The sequence below is a fragment of the Hyperolius riggenbachi genome, chromosome 1 (assembly GCF_040937935.1).
Source record: "Hyperolius riggenbachi isolate aHypRig1 chromosome 1, aHypRig1.pri, whole genome shotgun sequence".
Taxonomy (NCBI): Eukaryota; Metazoa; Chordata; class Amphibia; order Anura; family Hyperoliidae; genus Hyperolius; species Hyperolius riggenbachi.
In genome coordinates, this window is record NC_090646.1 from 301,578,648 (window position 1) to 301,604,273 (window position 25,626).

Consider the following 25,626-nt stretch of genomic DNA (forward strand, 5'->3'; position numbering starts at 1 on the left):
AGGCAGACAATCCGACAGACACTGCACACACTGCTGGGTTCCACGGATGCAGCCCAAGGAGGGCGCCACCTCTCCAGATAAGGCACACAAAAGCTTGTTTGGCCTTTACAAATGCTCATCTGGACAAAGATAAGACTTCTGGACTTCTGTGTAATGGTCAGATGAAACAAAAATTGAATTGTTTGGTCACAATGGTGTTTCCTTCATTTGGCATAAAAAGGAGAAGCCTTCAACCCACAGAACACCATCCCCACTGTCAAACATGGTGGTGGGAACCTAATCCTTTGGGGTGTGTTTTTCAGCCAATGGACCAGGGAACCTAATCACAGTAAACGGCACCATGAACAAAGAGCAATCCATGAGGATTCTAAACGACAACATCAGGCAGACCGCAGATAAACTTGGCCTTGGGCACCAGTGGATATTTTAGCATGGCAATGACCCAAAACACACAGCAAAAATGGCGAAGAACTGGTTATCAGACCGCAACACTAACATTTTGGAGTGGCCCAGCCAGAGTCCTGACTTGAATCCAATTGAGAATCTGTGGAGGGAGCTAAAGATCAGGGTGATGGCAAGAAGACCCTCCAACCTGAAAGATTTGGAGCTTATTGCTAAAGAGGAGTGGGCAAAAATACCTGTGGAGACATGCAAAAAGCTGGCCTGCAATTATAGGAAGTGTTTGATTGCTGTAATAGCCAATAAAGGCTTTTCTATTGATTGAGAAAGGTATGAAAAATTTTGGACTTGACACTTTTTGCTCAGATGTAAATAAAAGCTGAATTTTTTTTTTTTTTTTTTGCACAATATTGCCTCTTGTACATCATCTCATTATCTTTTGGGAGAAACGTATGTAAGTTCCCCTCAAAAAATTACTTCCTGGTTGGATAAAAGTAATTTAAATAATTATGGGCAGCACTGTAAGTGCTGAGAGGCTATTGGTGGATATTGGAAACCCTGACAAGTGGCTTATCAATAACTGAACTCAGTTACTTTAACCTCCCTGGCGGTATGATTATTTTCAAATTTTACTGTCTAAAAGCAGTGCAATTTTTTCACAAGCTTTTAGACCCTAAAAATCATACTGCTCGACAGATAAGTGGCAGCCCTGCACATTACACACCTCCCATGATCCAGCTCGGGGTTATTACTCTGAACTGCAGCTTTTCGTCCTGAGCCTTACTCAGGGTTACCGCTAAGGAGATTAAAGGGACCCTGAGTAGAGTCCTAAAATAAAAATTACTGTATTTTTCTGACTCTAAGACGCAACTTTTCTCCCTCCAAAATGGGAGAAAAAGTCACTGCGTCTTATAGTCCGAATATATGGTATCTTCCCACCCACAACACACACAGCTTACATATCCAATGCTCCCCTCCTACTGCATGTGCGGCTCCCCTGCAGCTCTCCCCTCTGGTGGAATGTGCAGGTCCCCTCCATCTGCATATACGGCTCCCCTCTGGTGGCAAACGTGGGTCTCCTCTGGCTTCAGGTGCCGCTCTCCTCTGTAGTTGTGATTGTAGTATAGCAGTGATTGTAGAGAATGTAGTTTAGCTGTGATTGTAGAGTGTAGTGTAGCTGTAATTGGAAGGGCAGCAGGGTTTAGTGTAGCTGGGCAGTGTAGATTAGATAGTTTGGTGGAAAAAGTCCATAAGATGCCCCTGCTCTATAGACGCACTAGGTTTAGCTCTTTTTCCCCCAATTTAGGTTTAGCTGCTTTTCCATGATTTTTGCCCTCTAAACCTAGGTGCGTCTTATAGTCTGGAGCGTCTTGTAGTCCGAAAAATACGATACCTGGGGCCTCCTCCAGCCAACCTGACGCCCAAACCTAGACCCCCCCTCAGTAGCCCGCGAGGACCCTCAGCATCCTCCGCGTCCCCTCCGTGGTCCCGCTGGTGGCCCTGTTACCCCGTTAGTGCAACGACTTCAGCCGAAAACTACACGTGAGTACCCCACCCGAGTTCCCGGCTAGATCACACAGTAAGCCTCCAGCGCATGCACAGTTCTCAAAAGACTGCACTTTTCACAACTTGTCATAAAATGTCTTTTAAGCCTCCAGCAAGCAAGAAAACACCCAAATTAAATTTGATAGTATTTTTAAAGCAACTTTTGAATACTTTTTCAATTGTAAAATGCTGTAAATTTAGTTTTAAGAGAAGATGACAATTATCTCTTAGGAGATAACTCAGGTGAAAAAGTTAATTGCATATGGGCCATGCTGTCTTGTCTTTTGTGTTGTAAAGCCCAATCTACACAATACGATTCTTTGTGCGATTCAATTACAATTCTATTTGCGATCCGATTAAATCCGACATGTCCGATCGGTATTCGATTAAACTTGATTTGCCATTGCAAAATAATGGCAAATCGAATTGAATCAAATCAAATCCCGATCGGACATGGCGTATTTAATCGGATCGTAAATAGAATCGTAATTGAATCGCACAAATAATCGTATCATGTAGATGGGGCTTTAGACCTGACTCCATGAGTCAACAGAAAGGAGGAGATGAGGAGTGATCATGTGTGACCAAAAGTTGACCTGCAGATTTTGCTTCTTAGTAGTTAATATGATATGCACTTTTCTTATGGTTTGCCAACACATAAGCATATTATTTTCAGGGTCCCCTACATGGTTACTTCTGTGGTAAAGTTGAGAAATATTCATTAGGTCATGCTTTTTAATTATTATTTTTTTGGTTACTCCTTCAGGCTCAGCTCATTGCCCAGGCCATTGGGCAAGCCTTTAGCTTGGCATACCAGCATATCCTGCTTTCTGGAACTGTAGACACAGAACAAACTGACCCTTCACAGATGCCTGAACAACTTTACAATGCAGACCTTGATCACTTTACCAAGAAAGACAACAGCAAGGAGGTAGGAACATGTTTCTAGAAGTGGTTTTGTCTAAGAGGGTAAATCTTTGTTATCAGCATTAGAGAGACTTTGTCATAAAAACTCAATAAAAACATTATTATTATTATTGCTTTATAAAGCACCAACATATTGTTTGGTGCTGTACAAGGTAAGAAAAACAAATATGGGGTACATAATAATACAGACAATGGTATATATAAAAAATGGACCCTGGTACAAAATACAGAATTGATAATTACAATGACAAATGTAACATAATAAATAAAATGTGCAAGCTACAAAATGAAAAATAAATTCCAAGACAAAAGGGTGAGAGAGTCCTGCCCTAGTGAGCTTACAATCTAAAGTAGGTACAGTAGGTTCTATATGTTCATGATGCATTTCGAAACCTGAAAAGAGAATCCAGGATTATCCCCAGTTTTTTTCTAGAACAATTATATTTACAGCTGCTGTTGTTGCATTTGCATAGCACTAACACATCTTCCATGGTGCTCAGAACGTACATCCAACAATTCACAACACTGTACTTATGTGGTGCTCATGCTCACATTGTAATGTCCCTATGATAATTTTGGACAATTTTTTTGCGTGATTCTTGAGATCTGGGAAAGCTGTAAGAAGGCAGTAACTAAGTTGCTGCTCACCAGTCCCCAGAGAATAATACTGTGAACAACATAAAAGAATGAGGAGGGGGCTTGTCTGAGTTTAAGGCTCCTTTCACACTATGCACTTTGTGTTGCAATAAGATTGTGAGATAGAGCCTAATAGTACGAAATGTCATATGTACCTCAATTAAATAGTTAATTCTCAGCAGGAGATGAATGCTGCATAGGCACGGACTGGACTGGGAGGAAAGGGGGAGCTTTGCCATCAGGTTTCCTTCTCCACATCTAATTAGGGCCAGTGGTCACTTTACCTTTAAATTATGCTGCTGGGACACTCAAGTCTTAGACCTGATCCCAGCCCATAACAGTCCAGGCAGACCCCATGGAGTGTTCTGCTCTCCTACCTTCTCCCAGTAAGTCCTTCCTCCCTGCTAGTGATTTATTATTTATTTATTTATTTATTGTATTTATAAAGCGCCAACATATTATGCAGCATTGAACATTAATTTAGGTTACAGACAATATTTAGGGGTGACATACAGCAATATGACAATACAGGAATACAAAAAAAACAGATCACACACCATAGTATGAGTCAGGGCTGTGGAGTCAGAGTCGTGGAGTCGGAGCAATTTTGGGTGCCTGGAGTCGGAGTCGATAAAAAATGCACCGACTCCGACTCCTAATGAAGTTGTAACTGTAATTAAAATAGAAAATATGATCAAATGTTCTATTTCTCAGATAATAGTCATTAAAAATAATGTATATATACAGTATATATACAGTAATAGCTGTGTTCAGTCCATAAAAATGAAATAAACCAATCAAAATTAGTTACTTGTGCTGCTTCAATAAAGCAGTCCCCGTATTTTTAAAGTCAGATATACATATCTGATTGTGACTGTACAGTATATATGATGTGTACACAGGAATCTCTTATATATACACTAAATAACGTCTATGCTGTAAGTATAAAGCCTGATGTGTAGGCGTGTCACAAATAGAGATGGTCAATGAGATGGAAATAATTCTGCATTGATGCTGGTTTATGCAAATGTACTCTTTGCTCATGAAATCAAATAAATTGATATGTTGTTAAAATTTGGTTTGGTGACTATGAATTAAAGCGTACCTGAGGCAAATTAAAAGAAAAGCTTTATACATACCTTGGGCCTCCTCCAGCCCCCTTCAGGCCATTCGGTCCCTCACTGTCCTCCGCCACCTGGATCTTCTGCTATGAGTCCAGGTAATTCAGCCAGTCAGAGCAGTCTGGCTACGTGCCGCTTCCACAGCCAGGAGCGTTCTGCACCTGCACAATAGTGCTGCGCAGGTGTAGTATGCTCCCGGCGGCGGAGTGTGTCCATGCGTACTACACCAGACTGGCTCAAGTACCTGGACTCATAGCAGAAGATCCAGGTGGCGGAGGAGGACATCGAGGGACTGATTAGCCTGAAGGGGGCTGGAGGAAGCCCCAGGTATGTATAAACTTTAATTTCATCTGTCTCAGGTTTACTTTGTTACACAGTAGTACTATACTCTACATATGCTCTCCCCACAGAGCTGCAGGGAATCCACTGAGAATGTTGTGCACATTGAACACAGAGGTGTTGTCTATCATCCATAAACCTTGTTAAGATTGTGCATGAAGAATGTGTAATAGAGGAAGAATCTCCTGATTCCCCTGCAGAGTACCTGCACATCATTCTTACATGTACCCACAGTTACATTGCCTAGGGCCTGATAGATGTTCTTTGTTCCGGTCTGTACCTTTTACAAGTACTCTTACCAAGGACTAGTTTTAGTCTAAAGGGAATAAATATAGTAGTCTACATATCCTTCTCACTTCGATTGCCTTGTAAAATTCCTAAGCGTTGGCAGTTAAGAGACGAATTTCACGTTACATACTGTTAATCAACAAAATTGTAATATGCAAATTAGAGGAGTCGGAGTCGAGGAGTCGGTGGAATCCTAAACTGAGGAGTCGGAGTCGGTGGATCTTTGGACCGACTCCACAGCCCTGGTATGAGTACCAGGTAATGCTTAGTCACTGGATGGAGCATGGAGATTAGGCAAGTTAGGTTCACTCAGATGCATAGCATGGGTTCACAGTAATGGAGGTGCAAGATCAGGTAGGACACAAAAGGAGGAGGACCCTGCCCAAAGGCTTACAATCTAGAGGGAGAGGTAAGGACATGAATGGTAGGGGACCAGAGTTCAGCTGTAGGTTTAGAGCACTTGTGAGGGGTAGTAGGCCAGAGTGAAAAGGTGAGTTTTGAGGGCTTTCTTGAAGATGTTGAAGGAGGGGGCTGCCCTAATGGGTGGAGGTAGGGAGTTCCATAGTGTTGGAGCAGCTCTTGAGAAGTCCTGGAGGCGTGCATGGGACTGGGTGATGCGGGGGGGGGGGGGGGGCGGTTAGGCGAAGTTCATTGGAAGAGCGGAGTGAGCGGCTAGGTGTGTACCTCTGAGTAAGATCGGAAATGTAGGTTGGACAGGTTTTGTGGACAGATTTGTAGGTCAGACACAGTATCTTGAATATGATTCTGGACTGGATAGGAAGCCAGTGGAGGGATTCTAGGAGGGGATCTGACGTGGTGGAGCGATGGGAGCTGTGGATAATTCTGGCTGCCGCATTCATGATGGACTGCAGTGGGGCTGTTCGCGTCATAGGGAGACCAGACAGCAGGGCATTGCAGTAGTCAGGGCGGGAAATTATGAGGGCATGGATGAGGAGTTTGGTGGTGGCAGAGGTCAGGAAAGGGCGAATCTTACAGATGTTACGAAGGTGGAAGTTGCAGGACTTTGTGAGGTTTTGGATGTGGGAAGTGAAGGAGAGTGCGGAGTCCAGGGTGACACCCAGACAGCGGGCTTGAGAGGTAGGGCGAATGGTAGTGTGGTTAACGGTGACATGCAGATCTGGGAGGTTCGTGGATGGCCGGGGTGGGAAGATCATAAATTCCGTTTTGTCTAGATTTAGTTTCAGGAACCTAGCGGACATCCAGGAGGAGATGGCTGATAGGCAGGAGGAGACCTTGTCCATGGTAGTGGTGGATATGTCAGGGGTGTGGAGGTAGATCTGGGTGTCATCTGCATACAGATGATAGTTAAAACCCATGTAGGAGAAAATCTTGCCAATGGAGGATGTGTATAGGGTGAACAGTAGGGGGCCAAGGACCGAACCTTGGGGGACTCCCACCGAGAGGTGGTTGGGGGTGGACGAGGACTCATTGAAGGCGGTCGTGAAGGAGCGGTTGGAGAGGTAGGATGAAAGCCAGGACAGGGCGAGATCGTGAATGCCCAAGGACTGGAGGGACTGGAGGAGTAGGGGATGATCTACTGTGTCAAAAGCTGCTGACAGGTCAAGGAGGAGGAGAATGGAGTATTTACCTTCAGCTTTAGCTAAGGCACTTTGGTGAGAGCAGTTTCGGTTGAGTGGGCAGGCCGAAATCCAGATTGGAGTGGGTCTAGCAGTGAGTTGGCATTGAGGTACTGAGTCAGGCGATTGTGAACCAGACGCTCAAGGAGTTTCGAGGCAAAGAGGAGGAGGGAGATAGGACGGTAGTTGGAAGGTAGCGAGGGGTCGAGGGAGGGTTTCTTGAGCAGGGGTAGTACAGTGGCCTGCTTGAAGTCTGAGGGGAAGGTGCCTGTGGATGGGGAGAGGTGGAACAGGGATTGCACACCAGCTTAGGGAAGGCAGGGCAGGAGAGCCATGCTGCCATTGCCGGGTGAGTGACTATGCCACTACAGCCTGTGGTGCAATTTCTGCCCACCTGATGTGGGCTGAGTAAGTTCCGCTGGCCTGTTTTTACTGACTATTCCCTCACCTACGCCTGTTACTTGCATCTCCCCAACCACCAATCACAGCCTCCCCTTAGCAACCCCACTCTACAATCAGCTGCCTCTCCCCACATAGCACCCTCACCTGCCTCTCCCCACACTGCACCCTCACCTGCCTCTCCCCACACTGCACCCTCACCTTCCTCTCCGCACCCAGCACTCTTCCCTGCCTCTTTTCACCCAGCACCCTCACCTACCTCTCCTCACCCAGCACCTTCACCTGCCTCTCCTCACCCAGCACCCTCATCTGCCTCTCCTTACCCAGCACCCCCACCTGCCTCTCCCCACATAAACCTTCACCTGCCTCGCTTCACCCAGCACCCCCACATGCTTTTCCTCACGCAACACACCCTCATCTGCCTCTCCCTACACAGCACCTACACCTGCCTCTGCACAGAACCCTGTCTCCGCAACCTTTCCCTGCCTCTCCCCACCCATCCAAAACCCTGACCTGCCTCACCCCACCCACCACCCTGACATGCCTCTCCCCACCCACCACCCTGACGTGCCTCACCCCACCCACCACCCTGACCTGCCTCTCCCCACCCACCACCCTGACCTGCCTCTCCCCACCCAGTACACCCACCTGCCTCTCCCCACACAGCACCCACACCTGCCTCTCCCCACACAGCCCCCTTACCTGCCTTTCCCCATTCAGCACCCCCACCTGCCTCTCCTCACACAACACGCTCATTTGCCTCTCCTCACCCAGCACCCTCACCCTCCTCTCTCCACACAGCACCATCTCCTCACCCAGCGCCCCCACCTGCCTCTCCCCACACAGCGCCCCCACCTGCCTCTCCCCACACAGCACCCCCACCTGCCTCTCCTCACACAACACCCTAATTTGCCTCACCCAGCACCCTCACCCGCCTCTCTCCACACAGCACCATCTCCCCACCCAGCACCCTCACCCGCCTCTCCCCACACAGCACCCTCATTTGCCTCTCCTCACCCAGCACTTTAACCCCCTTGGCGTTCTGATTCTTTCCGGATTTTAGGGTCTAAAAGCGGTGCAATTTTTTTGCACCCTTTCAGACCCTAAAACCTGGAAAAAATCATGCTGCCAGGGAAATCTGCAGGTGCCCAGCAATCACTCACCTCTCTGGCTCCAGCGCTGCTGTTAAGCCTTATTCCTCCGGGTGGCGCTGCAACTCTAAAGTGAAACTGCCGGCTAACTCACCAGCAGGAAGCAGAGCCCCGGAGGAGAGGAAGAAGAATGCCACCCGAAGACGGGATCCCCGGGAGGTATGTAGAAATGTTCCTGCTGCACGCATTGCTCTGCATTCAGCCTCCGGTGGCTACCCCGAGCAGAGGTCGAGATCACCGCTCTTAGCTGCAGTTTTCCACCCCGACACTAGCTCGGGATAACCGCCAAGGAGGTTAACCTGCCACTCGTCACCCAGCACCATCACTTTCCTCTCGTCGCCCAGCACCCTCACCCACCTCCCCCCACACAAACCCTCACCTGCCTCTCCTCATTCAGCACCCCTACCTACTTCTCCCCACACAACACCCTCCTCTCCTCACCCAGCACCCTCATCCTCACCCAGCACCCATACCCACCTCTCCCCACACAGCACCCATACCCACCTCTCCCCACACAGCACCCTCGTCTGCCTCTTCCCACCCAGCACCCTTACCCACCTCTCTCCATCCAGCATCCTCAGTTTCCTCTCCTTACCCAGCGCTCTTGCCTTCCTCTCCTCATCCAGCACCCTCACTTGCCTCTCCCCACACAAACTGTCACCTTCCTTCCCTCACCCAGCACCCCCATCTACCTCTCCCCACACAACACTCTCCCCTGCCTCAACACATCCGCCTCTTATTACCCGCTTCTCTCCACTCAGAACTCTTACCTTCCTCTCCTCACCCAGCACCTCTCTCCATACAAACCCTCACCTGCCTCTACTCACCCAGCACTCTGACCCACCTCTCCTCACCCAGCACCTTCACCCACCTCTCCTCACCCAGCACCCACCTCTCCTCACCCAGAACCCTTACCTCTCCCCACTCAGCACCCTCACCTGCCTCTCCCCATCCAGCACCCTCAGCTACCTTTCCCCACACAGCACTCTTTTCTACCTCTCCTCACACAGCACCTTCATCTGCCTCTCCCCACACAGCACCTTCACCTACCTTTCCTCACTTCACAATCAGCTACCTCTCCCCACACAGCACCCTCACCTGCCTTTATCCACCCAGCAACCCCACCTTCCTCTCCCCACCTAGTACCCCCATCTGCCTCTCCCCACCCAGCCCTCCCATCAGCCTCTCCCCACACAGCCCCCTCTCTTGCCTCTCCTCACCCAGCTCCCCCCCTACCTCTTCCCACACAACACCCTCAACTTGCCTCTCCTCATCCAGCACCCTCACCCACCTTTCCTCACCCAGCACCCTTACCCACCTCTCCCCACACAGCACCCTCACCTTCCTCCCCCCACACAGCACCTTCACCTTCCTCCCCCCACACAGCACCTTCACCTTCCTCTCCCCACACAGCATCCTCATCAGCCTCTGCTCACACATTACCTTCACCCGCCTCTCCCCACACAACACCCTCATCTACCTTTCCTCACCTAGCACCCTCACTTGATTTTCCTTACCCAACGCCCTCACCTGCCTCTAATCACCCAACACCCTCCACCTACCTCTCTCTACACAACACCCTCACCCACCTCTCCTCACATAGCACCCTCAACAGCCTTTCCTCACCCAGCACCCTTACCAGCCTCTCCCCACCCAGTACCCACCCCTGCCTTTTCCCACCCACCACCCTAACCTGCTTCTCCTCACACAGCACCCTTGTCTGCCTCTTCTCACACAGCACCTTCACCCTCCTTTTCCCACACAGCACGCCCACCTACCTTTCCTCACCCAGCACCCCTCACCTGCCTCTCCTTCCCCAACACCCTCACCCACCTCTTAATACCCAGCACTCTCACCTGCCTCTTAATACCCAGCACCCTCACCTGCTTCTTCCCACCCAGCACCATTGGCTGCACTGTGGTGGGTACTTGCTGCTTGGGAACAGAGATGTCATCGTCGGGGGTTCGCGATTGCGGAGAACCACAAACTTTACCGGAGGTTCGGTTCGCCCCCATAATGCACCATTAGGGTCAACTTTGACCCTCTACATCAGTCAGCAGGCACATTGTAGCCAATCAGGATACACTCCCTCCTGGAGCCACTCCCCCCCTTATAAAAGGCAGGCATCGCCGGCCATTTTACTCACTCGTGTACCTGCAGTAAATAGAGAAGGGACAGCTGCTACTGCTGCTGCTGCAGACTCTCATAGGGAAAGATTAGTTAGGCTCTTGTAGGCTTCTTAGCTTGCTCCTTGCTGATTCTTATTGCTAAAATAGCACCCCACAACAGCTCTTTTGAGAGCTAATCTTGTTCTTGTGATCTATTTTTTTTTCTGTGTGTCCCACTGACACTTGTGTTGCATAGACAGCTTTGATAATTCATACTGTACAGGATCTTTTCAAAAAATTAGCATATTGTGATAAAGGTCTTTATTTTCTGTAATGTACTGATAAACATTAGACTTTCATATATTTTAGATTCAAATACACACAACTGAAGTAGTTCAAGCCTTTTATTGTTTTAATATTGATGATTTTGGCATACAGCTCATGAAAACCCACATTTCCTATCTCAAAATATTAGCATATTTCATCCGACCAATAAAATAAAAGTGTTTTTAAAACAAAAAAAGTCAACCTTCAAATAATTATGTTCAGTTATGCACTCAATACTTGGTAGGGAATCCTTTTTCAGAAATTACTGCTTCAGTGCGTGTGTTATGGAGGCCCAGGATGCTTCGATAGCGGCCTTAAGCTCATCCAGAGTGTTGGGTCTTGCGTCTCTCAACTTTCTCTTCACAATATCCCACAGATTCTCTATGGGGTTCAGGTCAGGAGAGTTGGCAGTCCAATTGAGCACAGTAATACCATGGTCAGTAAACCATTTACCAGTGGTTTTGGCACTGTGAGCAGGTGCCAGGTCATGCTGAAAAATGAAATCTTCATCTCCATAAAGCTTTTCAGCAGATGGTGGCATGAAGTGCTCCAAAAAATCTCCTGATAGCTAGTTGCATTGACCCTGCCCTTGATAAAACACAGTGGACCAACACCAGCAGCTGACATGGCACCCCAGACCATCACTGACTGTGGGTATTTGACACTGGACTTCAGGCATTTTGGCATTTCCCTCTCCTCAGTCTTCCTCCAGACTCTGTCACCTTGATTTCCCAATGACATGTAAAAGTTGCTTTCATGCGAAAAAAGTACTTTGGACCACTGAGCAACAGTCCAGTGCTGCTTCTTTGTAGCCCAGGTCAGGCGCTTCTGCCGCTGTTTCTGGTTCAAAAGTGGGTTCATGCTTCCATCTGCTGAAAAGCTTTATGGAGATGAAGATTTCATTATTCAGTATGACCTGTCACCTGCTCACAGTGCCAAAACCACTGGTAAATGGTTTACTGGCCATGGTATTACTGTGCTCAATTGCCTGCCAACTCTCCTGACCTGAACCCCATAGAGAATCTGTGGGATATTGTGAAGAGAAAGTTGAGAGACGCAAGACCCAACACTCTGGATGAGCTTAAGGCCGCTATTGAAGCATCCTGGGCCTCCATAACACCTGAGCAGTGCCACAGGCTTATTGCCTCCATGCCACGCCGCATTGAAGCAGTAATTTCTGCAAAAGGATTCCCTACTAAGTATTGAGTGCATAACTGAACATAATTATTTGAAGGTTGACTTTTTTGTTTTAAAAACACTTTTCTTTTATTGGTCAGATGAAATATGCTAATATTTTGAGATAGGAATTTTGGGTTTTCATGAGCTGTATGCCAAAATCATCAATATTAAAACAGTAAAAGGCTTGAACTACTTCAGTTGTGTGTATTTGAATCTAAAAATATATGAAAGTCTAATGTTTATCAGTACATTACAGAAAATAATGAACTTTATCACAATATGCTAATTTTTTGAGAAGATCCTGTATGTGTGCCACTGCCAGGCCCAGCACATTCAGTGACTACCTATGTGTGTGACAGGTGCACATTGCAATACCCATCACTGCATATACCTACCTACCTGTTGTTCACAGTGCACCCTGTCACGGAACAGCCGTGAGAAACGCAGGTGAATCTAGAGAATTCACAGTCGATTTCCTGATCGCTCTCTGTCGGATCTTTGCAGTCGTGCAAGCGATCAGAAAACGACTTTTGTGTTTTTTAAAAACAGAGATCTGTTCCCCTGTGAGCAAAGCATTCCCCTCAGGAATGCCTCCCCCCACCCTCAGGAATGTCACACGTGACCACATTCCCTGCAGGGACCAGCTCATTCCCCCTACAGCAGATGGCTCCATGAAAAGGGCCCGCAAGCTGGCTCCCCAGGGGGACCCTGAGGAAGCCAGACTGTCCGGCACCGACCAGGGCAGACCTGAAGTTATGTGATGTATGGTTTCTTGTCGATTATATGGCGACTGTACATCGCACAGCTAGAAAATTCATATAGTCTTATTCGGTAAAATCTGGCCATCGTGCTGATATGAAATTCATCGCGATAGCCCGTCCGGCTATTGAGGTATGACCCTTCTCAAGAACTGGGTCCGCTGCACTAGCCATTTCTGATGTCATATTAATCTGTATTTTCCGACAAATATGAATCTGTTATCCCCCTAAATATGACTTGTATCGTTTGTGAGTTACGGCAGTTTATAAGTTTAAAAACTAAAATCTTTTAGAGGAAATGAACTGTCATTGGTTGGTAATTCAGAGGGGGCCGGCATTGCCACACCCCCAAACCAGCTTCATCAAAAGTATCTGCGAGGGGCCCTTCCCTCAGTCCTCCAAATTCCATCTGTATGAGAACGGTCTGCTGCCAGCCAGAGGACACATGGTTGGCAGCCATCTTGCTGAACTTTGAATTTTGCTCTGAAACAAAAACTTTGCGGAACTTGAAACCAAGGACTTGATGATTTTCCCACAAAAGGACATTTTCCATGAAACGAAGTATTTTTTCTCCCTTTTCTTTTATTTTTCATACTGGCTATTAATGTTTCAATAATTGTTGATTTTAATAATTGTCTGTATATACTAATTATTTATATTGCCCGTGAGTAAAGACTTTATCAAAGTCATTCACTGTTCCGCTACCCTGCTTCTCAGCCGCACAAACTGAACCAAACTTCTGAAGAGACGCTACTGTTGTTACTAGCCAGACAGAATAGAGTGTGTTTAACCGTTTTTATTTGCAGGTCGAGAAATAGTCTGTCAGTCGCGTCCACTGGCCCATACCAGTGGTGGTGGCAGATACCCTGAGATAGTGTGTAAGTTGTAATTACCGTACCTCACAGGCTCCCTTCTGGTCGGGCTGCTGCCCAATTTTCTGTTTGTTTCTGCGCAAAGATCGCGACCAAAGCTTGCATGGTCTGTGTGCTGAAACCGATTGGAAGGCAATTTGCAGTCTGACCACTAGGGCTCCTGTGACACACCCACCTATCTACGTGAGTTGAGTGCACGCAGTGCCACTGTGCCTGTCCGCTACCTGTCTGTGTGTGACAGGTGCACATTGTAATACCCATCACTGCATATACCTACCTGTTGTGTTCAGTGCACCCACTACCTACGTGAGTGCACGCAGTGTGATATACCACTCCGTGTTAACTGCATCTGTGTGACTGCACATTGTATTAGTCAAGTCAGTGAATACCTTTCACTTCATCCCCCCGATATGGACACAACGGACAAAACGGGTAGAGGTAGAGGCAGACCCAGAGGAAGGCCACCCAGCAGGTCTGTGCGAGGTCGTGTTGATGTGATTTTGTGCGGCCCTGGCCCAAAGTACAGTGCTCAGAAGAAGGCACGTCCCATCAACTCCCAAGATTGTCAGGACGTGGTTGACTATTTAACACAGAACACCTCATCTTCCGCAGCCACCAACGCTACCACAAGCCCCACTTCCGCTGCATTTGGCACTTCGCAGGAGTTAATTGGTGGGGGGTTAACTGATTCACAGCCATTATTGTTACAACCAGATGAAGGCGCTAAGCAAGTTACCCCACCTCATATGTCTGAGTTAGGCGGCGACACTGTGGACGTAACGTGTGAGGAGGAGGATGATGTTGGTTGGTTGGTGCATGTTTGGAGGTGTCTGAGGCAAGCGAAGCTGGGCAGGATGATTATGATAATACGGATCCCACATGGGTTCCTAAGAGACAAGATGACCAAAGAGACAGTTTAGAGAGGGAGTCAGAGAGGAGTAGGAGGAGACGAGTTCCTGAAAGAAACTGGGGGAGCTCGTCGTCAGAAACAGCTGGTGGCAGTGTCTGGCACATGTATCGCCACCTATGTACAGCCAGCCAACATGACCTTCAACGTCAGCTGCTGATGCCACCATAGTGCCATCACCCCAGGTGGGCTCAGCGGTTTGGAAATTTTTGAATGTGTCTGCCTCAGATCGGAGCAATGCCACCTGTTCTCTCTGCCTCCAGAAATTCACGTAGGGACAAGTGTCTTACGAAGGCACATGGAGAAAAGGCACAAACTGCAATGGGAAGAGCACCTGAGCAAAAGCAGCACACAAAAGAAAAGCCACCCTCCTTCTCCTCTTCCTCCTTCAGGTGCACCATCTTCAGCCGCTTCCTCCCTTGCACCTTCACAGCCACCCTCCTCCACTCCGCCTCTGCCCTTGAGCAGTTCATGCTCCTCTGCCCACTGCAGCCAAGTGTCCGTGAAGAAAATCTTAGAGCAGAAGAAGCCAATTTCTGCCAGTCACCCCCTTGCCCGGCGCCTGACACTTGCATGGTGGAACTGTTAACTCGCCAGCTGTTACCATACCAGCTGGTGGACTCTGAGGCCTTCCGTAAATTTGTGGCCATTGGGACCAGGGCTGTGGAGTCGGAGTCGGGGCAATTTTGGGCACCCGGAGTCGCGGATTTCATAAACTGAGGAGTCAGAGTCGGATGATTTTTGTACAAAATCCACAGCCCTGTTAAAGTGAACCAGAGACGAAGCACCCTTGTGTATTTTACCATGGAAATCAGTGGGAACATTAGAGAAAACACTTACCATGCTCTCTGTTCCATCCTCACTGCTAAAAGTGTCTGTTATCTAGCTGAGATAAGAATCCCGGACTGAGCATTGATTCTGGCTTTGCTATAATGACTCAGCTATAATGATTCCTGAGCAAAGCCAGCAGGGGGCAGGCTTGGACTTGAAGACAGCAAAGAACACAGTCTCAGCTATAATTATTCTGTAGCAAAGCCAGACCGACTGCTTAGTCGGGATTCTTATCTTAGAGGTGATAACAGGCAAATTAAACAGAGAACAATGTAACAAAGAGCAGATTAGGTGTTTACTGTCATGTTCCCACTGATTTATAAGGTAAAATACATGAGGTTGCTTCATCTCTGGTTCTCTTTAAGTATTAGAATAAGGAGTCCGAGTCATTTTGGGTACTCGGAGTCGGAGTTGGAGTCGTGGTTTCATAAACTGAGGAATTGGAGTTGGAGTCGGAAGATTTTTGTACCGACTCCACTGCCCTGATTGGTACACCGCAGTGGAAGATACCAGGCCACAATTATTTCTCTAAAAAGGCGATACCCAAACTGTACCGTGAAGTGGAGAGGCAAATGGTGTCATCTCTGGCATACAGTGTTGGGTCAAGGGTCCACCTGACCATGGATGCCAAGCACGGTCATGGCAGCTACATTACTTACACAGCCCATTGGGTCAACCTGGTGACCGATGACAAGCAGGGAGTACGTGGCTGTACAGTGGACAAACTTGTGACACCACCACAGCTTGCAGGCAGGCCTTCTACTACCTCCTCTCCTCCTGCTGCATCCTCTTCGCTGTTGTCCTCCTCCTCCTTGGCTGAGTGGCAGTTCAACTCTACTGGTGCTGCGATCTCCTATCCAGCTACACATCCCCATCTCCCCAGGGCCTATGCTGCATGCCAGGTATGACGGTGTCACGCCATCTTAGACATGTCTTGCCTCAAAGCGGAGAGTCACACTGGACCAGCTCTCCTGGCTGCTCTTAACAAACAGGTGGATCAGTGGCTGACCCCTCACCAGCTGGAGATCGGCAACGTGGTGTGTGACAACGGCAGCAATCTCCTTTCCACATTGAATTTGGGAAAGCTGACACATGTACCCCATGGCACATGTGCTGAATCTAGTCATTCAAAGATTTGTGTCAAAGTACCCAGGCTTAGAGGACGTCCTGAAGCAGGCCAGGAAGTTGTGTGGGCATTTCAGGCAGTCTTACACGGCCATGGCACGCTTTGCGGACATTCAGCAGAGAAACAGCTTGCCGGTGAGACGCTTGATATGTGATAGCCTGACTCGCTGGAATTCGACCCTGGTCATGTTCTCTCGCCTGCTAGAACAGGAGAAAGGCGTAACCCAATACCTGTACAATGACAGTAAAAGGACACAATCTGGGGAGATGGGGATATTGTGGCCCAACAACTGGACACTGATGCGAAAGGCATGCAGGCTCATGCAGCCGTTTAAGGAGGTGACCATCCTGGTGAGTCGCAGTGAAGGCACCATCAGCTACTTGATCCCATACGCTTACTTCCTGGAACGTGCCGTGCGCAGAGTTGTGGATCAAGCTGTGGAGGAGCATGAACAGGAACAGTTGTGGGAGAAATTTTCATCAGAATCCGATGTTTCCTCGACATGGTATTGTTCGTGGCTGGAGGGAGGAGGAGGACTTACCTGACATCACTGAGGAAGAGCAAGAGGAGATGGATAGTACGTCTGGATCCAACTTTGTGCAGATGGTGTCTTTCATGCTGTCCAGCCTGTTGAGGGACCCCCGTATAAAAAAAATTCAAGGGGAATGAGCTGTACTGGGTGGCCACACAACTAGACCCTCGGTATAGGCACAAAGTGGTGGACATGTTACCATGTCCATGCAGGCAAGGACAGGACACTCCAGTGATCTCATGGTGATGTCGGACATGCGGACATTCTTTAGTCCAACGCCTCGCCTTAGCGCTTCCGGATCCACCCTCCACTAACGCCTGGACCGGCAGGTAGCCGACTACCCGGCCTTAAGTGTGGATGTAGACCAGCGATGAACCCTTGGACTAATGGGTGCGCAGGCTTGACCTGTGGCCAGAGCTGTTCCAATTTGCCATCCAACTTCTGTCTTGCCCTGCCTCAAGCGTCCTGTCAGAAAGGACCTTCAGCGCAGCTGGAGGCATTGTCACTGAGAAGTGAAGTCGCCTAAGTCACAAGTGTCCAGTACCTCACCTTTATCAAAATGAATGAGGCATGGATCCCGGAGGGCTACTGCCCGCCCGAAGACTAAGTCAGTCCCCACACGCAGCATCTCTGCCTGCACGCCGTGTGACTGGCTGCCTGCCCCAAGACTAAGTCGCTCCCCACATAGCATCTCTGCTCGCAGGCCACTTGACTGCCTTCTCCGCCACCACCAACAGGGTCCAGGACTCCAGGCGGATTCCTGAATTTTTAAGGCCACTATAATAATTTTTCTGGTGTGTGTGCATGCCTGCCTAATTTTTCTGGCTGCAGTGCAGCTGCAACAACAAAACAAAAGGCATGTACATGTGCCCATTCCCCTTCGTGATCATTACCTTGCCGCGGTGAAGGGGCTTGCGTATCCCAATGAACCGATGACCACGGCTATATGAGTGTCTGGGGGGGGGGGGGGCACACCAAAGATAATACGGTTGTTGCTTCATTGTGGATAGAACAAATTTGATCAGCTGGATAGTCACTGTTGTTCTATCATTGAGCTACCACAGCCCGGCGACCATATGGGCTTGAAAACCGCCACAGCCTGCACTATGGACAGATTCTTCCACCTGAGCTGTAGATCTCTGCAGCTCATCCAGAGTCACCATGGGACTCTTGACTGCATTTCTGATTAGCGCTTTTCTTGTTCGGCCTGTGAGTTTAGGTGGATGGTCTTGTCTTGGTAGGTTTACAGTTGTGCCATACGCTTTCCATTTCTGAATGATCGCTTAAACAGTGCTACGTGGAATGTTGAAGGCTTTGGAAATCTTTTTGTAGTCTAAGCCTGCTTTAAATTTCTCAATAACTTTATCCCTGACCTGTCTGGTGTGTTCTTTGGACTTCATGGTGTTATTGCTCCCAAGATTCTCTTAGACAACCCCTGAGGCTGTCACAGAGCAGCTTATTTGTACTGACATTAGATTACACACAGGTGCACTCTATTTAGTCATTAGCACTTATCAGGCAATGTCTATGGGCAACTGACTGCACTCAGACCAAAGGGGGATGAATAGTTACGCACACCCCACTTTGCAGGTATTGATTTGTAAAAAAAATTTTGGGGAATCCTGTATGATTTTCATTCCACTTCTCACGTGTACACCACTTTGTATTGGTCTTTCACGAGAAATTCCAATAAAATTGATTCATGTTTGTGGCAGTAATGTGGCAAAATGTGGAAAACTTCAAGGGGGCCGAACACTTTTGCAAACCACTGTATGTTGGGTTATGGTTGCTGCATTTCATATGTGCCTTAGGCCCGGTTCACTTCTGCATTTACCAACCGAACCGGCTGTAAAATGCTTCAGGACCTAATTTTCCGGACTGTTTTGCTCAACGGAACGGAAACAGGATTTGCAGCTACATAGTACAGTAACAAATAGAAAACTGACAGTTTACAGCACACTGGCTGTTTTTCCTGATCCTGATGGCCGGATCAGTACGACCGGCTCTGCGAAAAAACGCTAATGTGAACCGGGCCTTACACTACCATTGATATATTTGCACACAAGAATGGTAAGAATTTGGGCTGGGGCTGCCTTGAAAGGGCCACCAGGATGTGTTTTCCCCTAGTCCAAAAGGTCCCAGCCCTCCCAAGATGCTGCACCACTTTTTAGTTATAGATAGCAAAAAGCATCCGTACACATTTACGTTCTTGAGATCTGTGTAAGGCCTTGTTCACATTGCGTTCACTTCGCGTGTCCATCCACGTTGGACTGTTTTTGAGGCGTCTTTTTTTAAGATTCCCGGTGCTTGGATGGGCGATTCATTTTTGTGCTTAGCGGTTTTCTTAGTGTTTTTTCTGAGCGGTTTTGTAATTCACTCTCTGATGCAAGTCATAAAGTGAACTCTTTGACCCTGAAAAGAATAAATACAATGTATTTATTCTTAAAAACGCGAACGCAATCGATACACAAAGCGATTTTGTGAGCGTTTTGCGTTTCTCCTATACTTTCCATTGAGGCGGAATCGCCTCAAAAATGGTCCATGCACCGCTTTACTGAATGGACAGCGCACGACCCTTGCTGATATGAACCTTCTCATAGACATTCATTACACAAGCGTTTGTTGGGCAATTTTTAAAATCGCTCGTGTGTAAGAAAAAAAACAAAAACCTGAAAACAGCCTACAGTGTGAACGAGCCCTTAGGGTTGGGTCTAAAATGAACAGAATGAAATGTTGGATAAAGCATGCAATTTTAATTTTACTGGTATGCCATTAAGATCATTGGGGAGTTAAAATAATTCCAGTTTGCATGCAAATTCCATGCATATTTTATGCAGTTTGGAATTGGGCCAGTAAAATGTACTACCTATTTAATATGACTGTCCCATTACCAAACTGTATACAGTTTACATGAAATTTAAGGAGGAACTGTAATGAATACATACATACACTGCATACACTGTTCATACATACACACAGGCTGTATTATTTTACTACATGAGAGCACATGCCATATGAAGGGACAGCAATGAGATGCTGTAACTTAAGATATATGATTCACTGTAACTTGGGAAAAACAATGAGAATGTCACTAATTTATACTGTTATTATAGGATCTTGAACTCAGTGATGAGACATCAAGCTCTCAATGAGGCAGTGACAGACATCAATGTGATAAATATCGATCTTACTCTCTCCATTGTGACTGTAATCAGACACCATAAAGGTAGGCATTCACCTGACGTTTATGGGCAGATTTGACAAAGAGACAAATTTATCTCTAATTGAATCTGATTAGAGAAACATTTGTCTCTTTTGTCAAAGCTGCCCATCTACTGCAGGCCGATTCCCGTCCAATTTCAGCATGAAATCTTCAGGGAATTGGCTGAGCCCGCGGCGTCCGCCCCGCTGCTGCCCCCAATGTATAAATGCCCCCCCAGCGTGTGCATTTATACATTAACTGTTCTGTAGCAGCCTCCGAGTGGTGTCCGTCCACCTCTCGCTGTGAACATGCGAATACCATGCAGAGGCTGCTACAGAACAGGTACTGTATAAATGCACACACTGGGGGGGCCTCACATTTATGCATTACGGCGGCAGCTGCGGGGGTTTCGTCGTTTCATCACTCGTTCCGAAATCAGCCGCCGTACCTCCGCACACCTGACCAACCAACTTCGGCCCGACATCTTGCAGCATGTGCGATCAACAATGCGATCAATTTTTGTCCTGAAATTGATCGCTTTTTCGGGTGTGCACTTGGCAGCAACGATTGAATGATGAAAGGGATAGTCTACAAAATCTACTCCTTTGCCTATAACTTTTTTACATGTAGTTATCAGAACATTGCTGCAGACTGAGACAGATTTTTTTTTTTTTGCGAAACCTGGGGAGCAGGGACAGTGTACAAATTCCAAAGTTTGTATAATTCCTTATTTTTGTGGGGGGCACATGCAGTCATTAGAACAATGTACAGAGAGCAGAGAGTTTATTTATTATGGACCCTTCATTTTTATGGGATGCTTATCAGTTTGCCATCTCTAGGGAGTGTCACTCTGAAATAATTGCCTCAGGTCACGTCATGGTAGATCCGGTAGGGAAAGGGGGGTATTGGCTACTGATTGGAATGAAGTTAAATCATTGGTTAAAGTTTCTCTTTAAATGCAAGCCGAAATTATTTGCAACTTATTGAACAACTGTAGTAGTTGTACACAAAAATAAATTTAATTAAAGAAATATAAAATTTAGTTATCACTTGTAATTATGTAATCACAATGGGACTTCTCAGCAACAGGGTTCATGGTTGACCAAAAAAAATTCTCCCTGTTGCTAGTGAGAATAGATCTATTGTAATCCTATGGGGAGCCCTATGCTACTGCCAGCATCCGGTTCGTGAGCTTTAGGACCGAGTGGAGAAGTCAACACTGGTGGAATTGAGGCACAAGTGAGTATCGGTGGAGGATGCGGACAGATCGTGTGGAAAGTGCAAAGGAAAAGGGATAATTTTAGGGCATCATTACCTCATCAATTGCTACTCCCACTATTGTTAGTGTTTCAACCAAATTAATTGTTTAACCAATCATATACAAATGTGTCTGGTCAAAAAGTAGTGTACAAAAGATAATTTATTGCTGAATGAATATAGGACTTGTTTCAAACAGAAAAATTAGTGATTTAAAAATGCAACATACTCAAACACACTGCATAACTCGTATTCTGTGTGCCACTCTCAGGACCACACATGGGGGTACCCCACTCAATTTGCATGCTGACAACGGCTTCAAGGAATCCAGAGTGCCTCATTAAATAGTACTCACGGCCATCACAATTATCTCCCATTGTTTTGAACATTGTCCAGTGCGGACAAACTTTGGATCTTCACTTGACTATTGAGCACAGCTGTCAGCTAAGCCTGCTGTGGGGGAACAGATGTAGAAGGAATATTTGATAGTGGCGGTCAGCGTGAATCAAAAAAATCTATACAGGCAGTTGTTCGGTTTTAAGAAAAGTAGCAAGAATAAAAATAGGATGGTTCATTGTTGTCTTTAACTAGTTTAGCCTTTTGGACCTAGCTGCTACATCCAAAAGGCTGCTGACGCGTTCCTGCGGCCAATCGCGTGCGCTCCCGTGCTGCCGTCCATTAGCCTGGAGACCCTGTTAGAAAGACCGACGTCTTCTATGAGAAGCTGCAATCTTTTTGAGAAAAAAAAGTTTCACGTCCTCCCTTTAAAGCCAATGGTTACTACTTTACAAATAAAAAGTCAGATACTCACCTAAGGAGAGGGAAGGCACGGTCCTAATGAGCCTTCCCTCTCCTCTCCCGGTGCCCTCGGTGCTGCGCTGGCTCCCCCGTTCGCGTCTGCCGCCGCAGGGACTTCGGAGGTCTTCGGGAGCACTCGGGCTTCCGAAGACGGGCTGTTCCATACTACGCACGCGCGAGTGCGTCATAGAGGGCGCTCGCGCATGAGTAGTATGGAGCGGCCCGTCTTCGGGAGCCCGAGTGCTCCCGAAGGCTTCCGAAAGCTCCCTTCGGCTGCGGAAGTGGCAGTATTTGACCGAACTGGTCGAATACTGCTACGGGGGATCCTGCGCGGGACCGGGCACCGGGAGAGGAGAGGGGAAGGCTCATTAGGACCGAGCCTTCCCTCTCCTTAGGTGAGTATCTGACTTTTTGATTTTTAAAGTGGTAAACATTTACTTTAATAGTAAGGGGGCTTTTAGGACCATTGCAGCCCCTTACACACTCCAATGAGTTCTGGTTCACCATGAGTTTGCTGGTTAGTCTGTACTTCCTGTAAGTGTGATCGGTCGTTTACAGGAAGAAAAAAAAAAACTGAGACCATCTTGTGGCCAAATAGTAAAACTATATCTACATATATTTTTTTAATAAACACACAAACAATGTTTTAGCTCCCACACTCCAAAAAATACCCAAATAAAATTTTTAATTAAAAAAAAAAATGTACAATAAAAAAAAAAACCATAGTTGCATAAGGGTCTGAACTTTTTTTTTTAATATGCATGTCAAGAGGGTATATTACTATTATTTTTTAAAATTATAAGCATGTAAATAGTAATGCACCTTTACTTCCAAATAAAATATTGGCGCCCTACAGTGTGATAGGGACATAATTTCAGGGCTGTGGAGTCGGTGACTTTATAAACTGAGGAGTCGGAGATGGATGATTTTTGTACGAAACCCACAGCCCTGGTAAGTATTAGACTAAGGAGTCGGAGTCAAGGAGTCAGAGTCTGAGCCATTTTAGGTACCTGGAGTCGGAGGTTTCATAAACTGAGGAGTCGGAGTTGGATTTTTGTACCGACTCCACAGCCCTGCATAATTTAAATGGTGTAATAACCCGGGACAAATGGGCAAATAAAATACGTGGGTTTTAATTATGGTAGCATGTATTATTTTACAGCTATAATGGCCGAAAACTGAGAAAAAATATTGTTTTCCATTTTTTTCTTAATATTCCCGTTTAAAATGCATTTAGAAAAAAATAGTTCTTAGCAAAATGTACCACCTAAAGAAAGTTTAATTGGTGGCGGAAAAAACAAGATATAGATAAATTCATTGTGATAAGTAGTGATACAGTTATTGGCTAATGAATGAAAGGTGAAAATTGCTCGGATGCATAAGGTGAAAAAACATTGAAGGCTGAAGTGGTTAAAGACATGCATGACTGTTATAAAACATAAAGAGGAGCTAGTCTCCAAAGCCCAATCCTTAGCCCAAAGTTTAATTCCACTAATTGAAAGGGTGCCAGCAGCAAACATGTTTGCACTTAGGTATTCATTGCTGGATACTTATGCCCAAATTCCATCATCCTCAAAATCTAACCAGTCAGGTGGAGTGTTTCATCCTCCTCTTTCTTACCTACAATCTAATGTACATGCAGAACCTTGTGAAATTTCTGTGTCGCGTACTGTGAACATTGCACAATATCATCATAGGTAGTATTCCCAAAATTATTCTCGTGCACAAGCTCAGCAAAATGTGCCCCCACATGCTGCTGTGAAGCGTGGTTCTCAACATTTTAAAACACTTGCTATAGATAACTACCCTCTACATGCACAGGTTAAAAATCCACAACAATGTGGTCCAGTCCTCCCTACTTTACCGCCCTCAAGAAACGATCATCAAAGCGATGATCTAAATTTCCAGTACATAAGTACTTGATATGTGAACCAAGGTACTGGTGATACGCCACCATGATGAGTCTGATTCAATTGTGCCTACTTCTTTCATGAGTGAGTTAAGGTCTGGCTCACCACATCCACAAAATCCTTCCAATAAAAGTGGGCTATGTAATCAAATCCCACCAATAGATTATACCATGCACAACAGGGTGTTCCTCAGGAAGAGGAAAGTGAGGCAGGTGCCACTTCCTGCTTTTGAATCCATGTATTTCTCAGACCTGTATATGTGAATGTGATTGGGGTAATATACTTGAAATATTTGTTTTTGTTGTTTTGGTGTACAAAAACCTTATTTTAATTTAAATTTAATTTAAATGAAATTTTAATTTAATGTTATGATTACAATATGGTTGGTTTTAAATGTGTTATAATACTAAGCTACTAGCGCTTTATCCCATTAGCAGCTTCTAATGACATTTTTCATTTGAAAGCTGCCAGTGAATTCTTAGCCCCTGTTGGCATATCCCGTTTGGCTGCCAAGTGCAGCCAAACGAGCCAGTGGCAGGGTGCAGTTATATTTATCTGTTCCGGACGGCTTATTCTCTTCCACCACCAATGGCTTTGAACTTCCGACAAGTCTTCTGGGTCCCAATCACATCCAATCACGTTATGACATGTGATCTGGACCCTGGAGACCATGTCAGCTTTACAGCGCCACTCGGTGTTGGAAAAGATGGAAGAGACTCTTCCGTCACCGAGTGGCGCTGAAATGCTGACATGCAATCAATTAGGTTGTAGGTAGGCACTCTGTTAAATGAGTCCAGGGTGTCTGATACAGTGGCATAGGCAAAGCCTTGTAGCATCAACATCAATGAGGTATATCAGCACTCTGATTTTTAAACTAGCACACTCTTTATTGAGCTCTTTGTCTCCACAAGAGAAAAGCTGACAATTGTTTTGAGGGCCACGCAGGGTCCCTCTTTTATCAAGGCGTGTGGTTCAACATACCTCATTGATGATAACGCTGACATGGACTCCTGGATCCCGATCACGTCATATCATGTGACTGGAACCGAGAAGACATGTCGGGATTACATCGCTGCCACGGTGGAGGGAAAAGATTATCCAGCCGTCCAGAGAGGTATGTATGAAAGCTCCTTGCTGCCACTCTGCATACCTTGCCAAGCCTACCATGTTTACTGACCTGTGACTTTTTCCAGCCCTTTGTAGTTTATCTATCCAGTGCTGGAAGGTCCTCTGTTCTGCAGGCTGCCGATGTTCCTACTGTAACATTACTATCCATGACTGGGTTGTGGTCTTCTGCACATGCGTGACCGCACCACACACCTACGCTTGCACAGTCTTAACATTCATGTACTGTACTAGCGAGAGGTGTGTGGTGCAGACACACATTTGCAGAAGACCACAACCCAATTATAGATC

General features: G+C 46.6%; 1 protein-coding gene across 6 annotated transcripts in view; it reads left to right on the top strand.

Moving 5' to 3' along the window:
• APBA3 (amyloid beta precursor protein binding family A member 3) overlaps positions 1 to 25,626 on the top strand; it is a 202,396-nt gene that overhangs the window by 77,377 nt on the left and 99,393 nt on the right. For all 6 annotated transcript variants that reach the window (XM_068233790.1, XM_068233791.1, XM_068233786.1 and 3 more), the window contains one exon: positions 2,711 to 2,875. In XM_068233790.1, the coding sequence (XP_068089891.1) occupies positions 2,711 to 2,875 (165 nt within the window). The remainder of the gene's footprint in view (positions 1 to 2,710; positions 2,876 to 25,626) is intronic.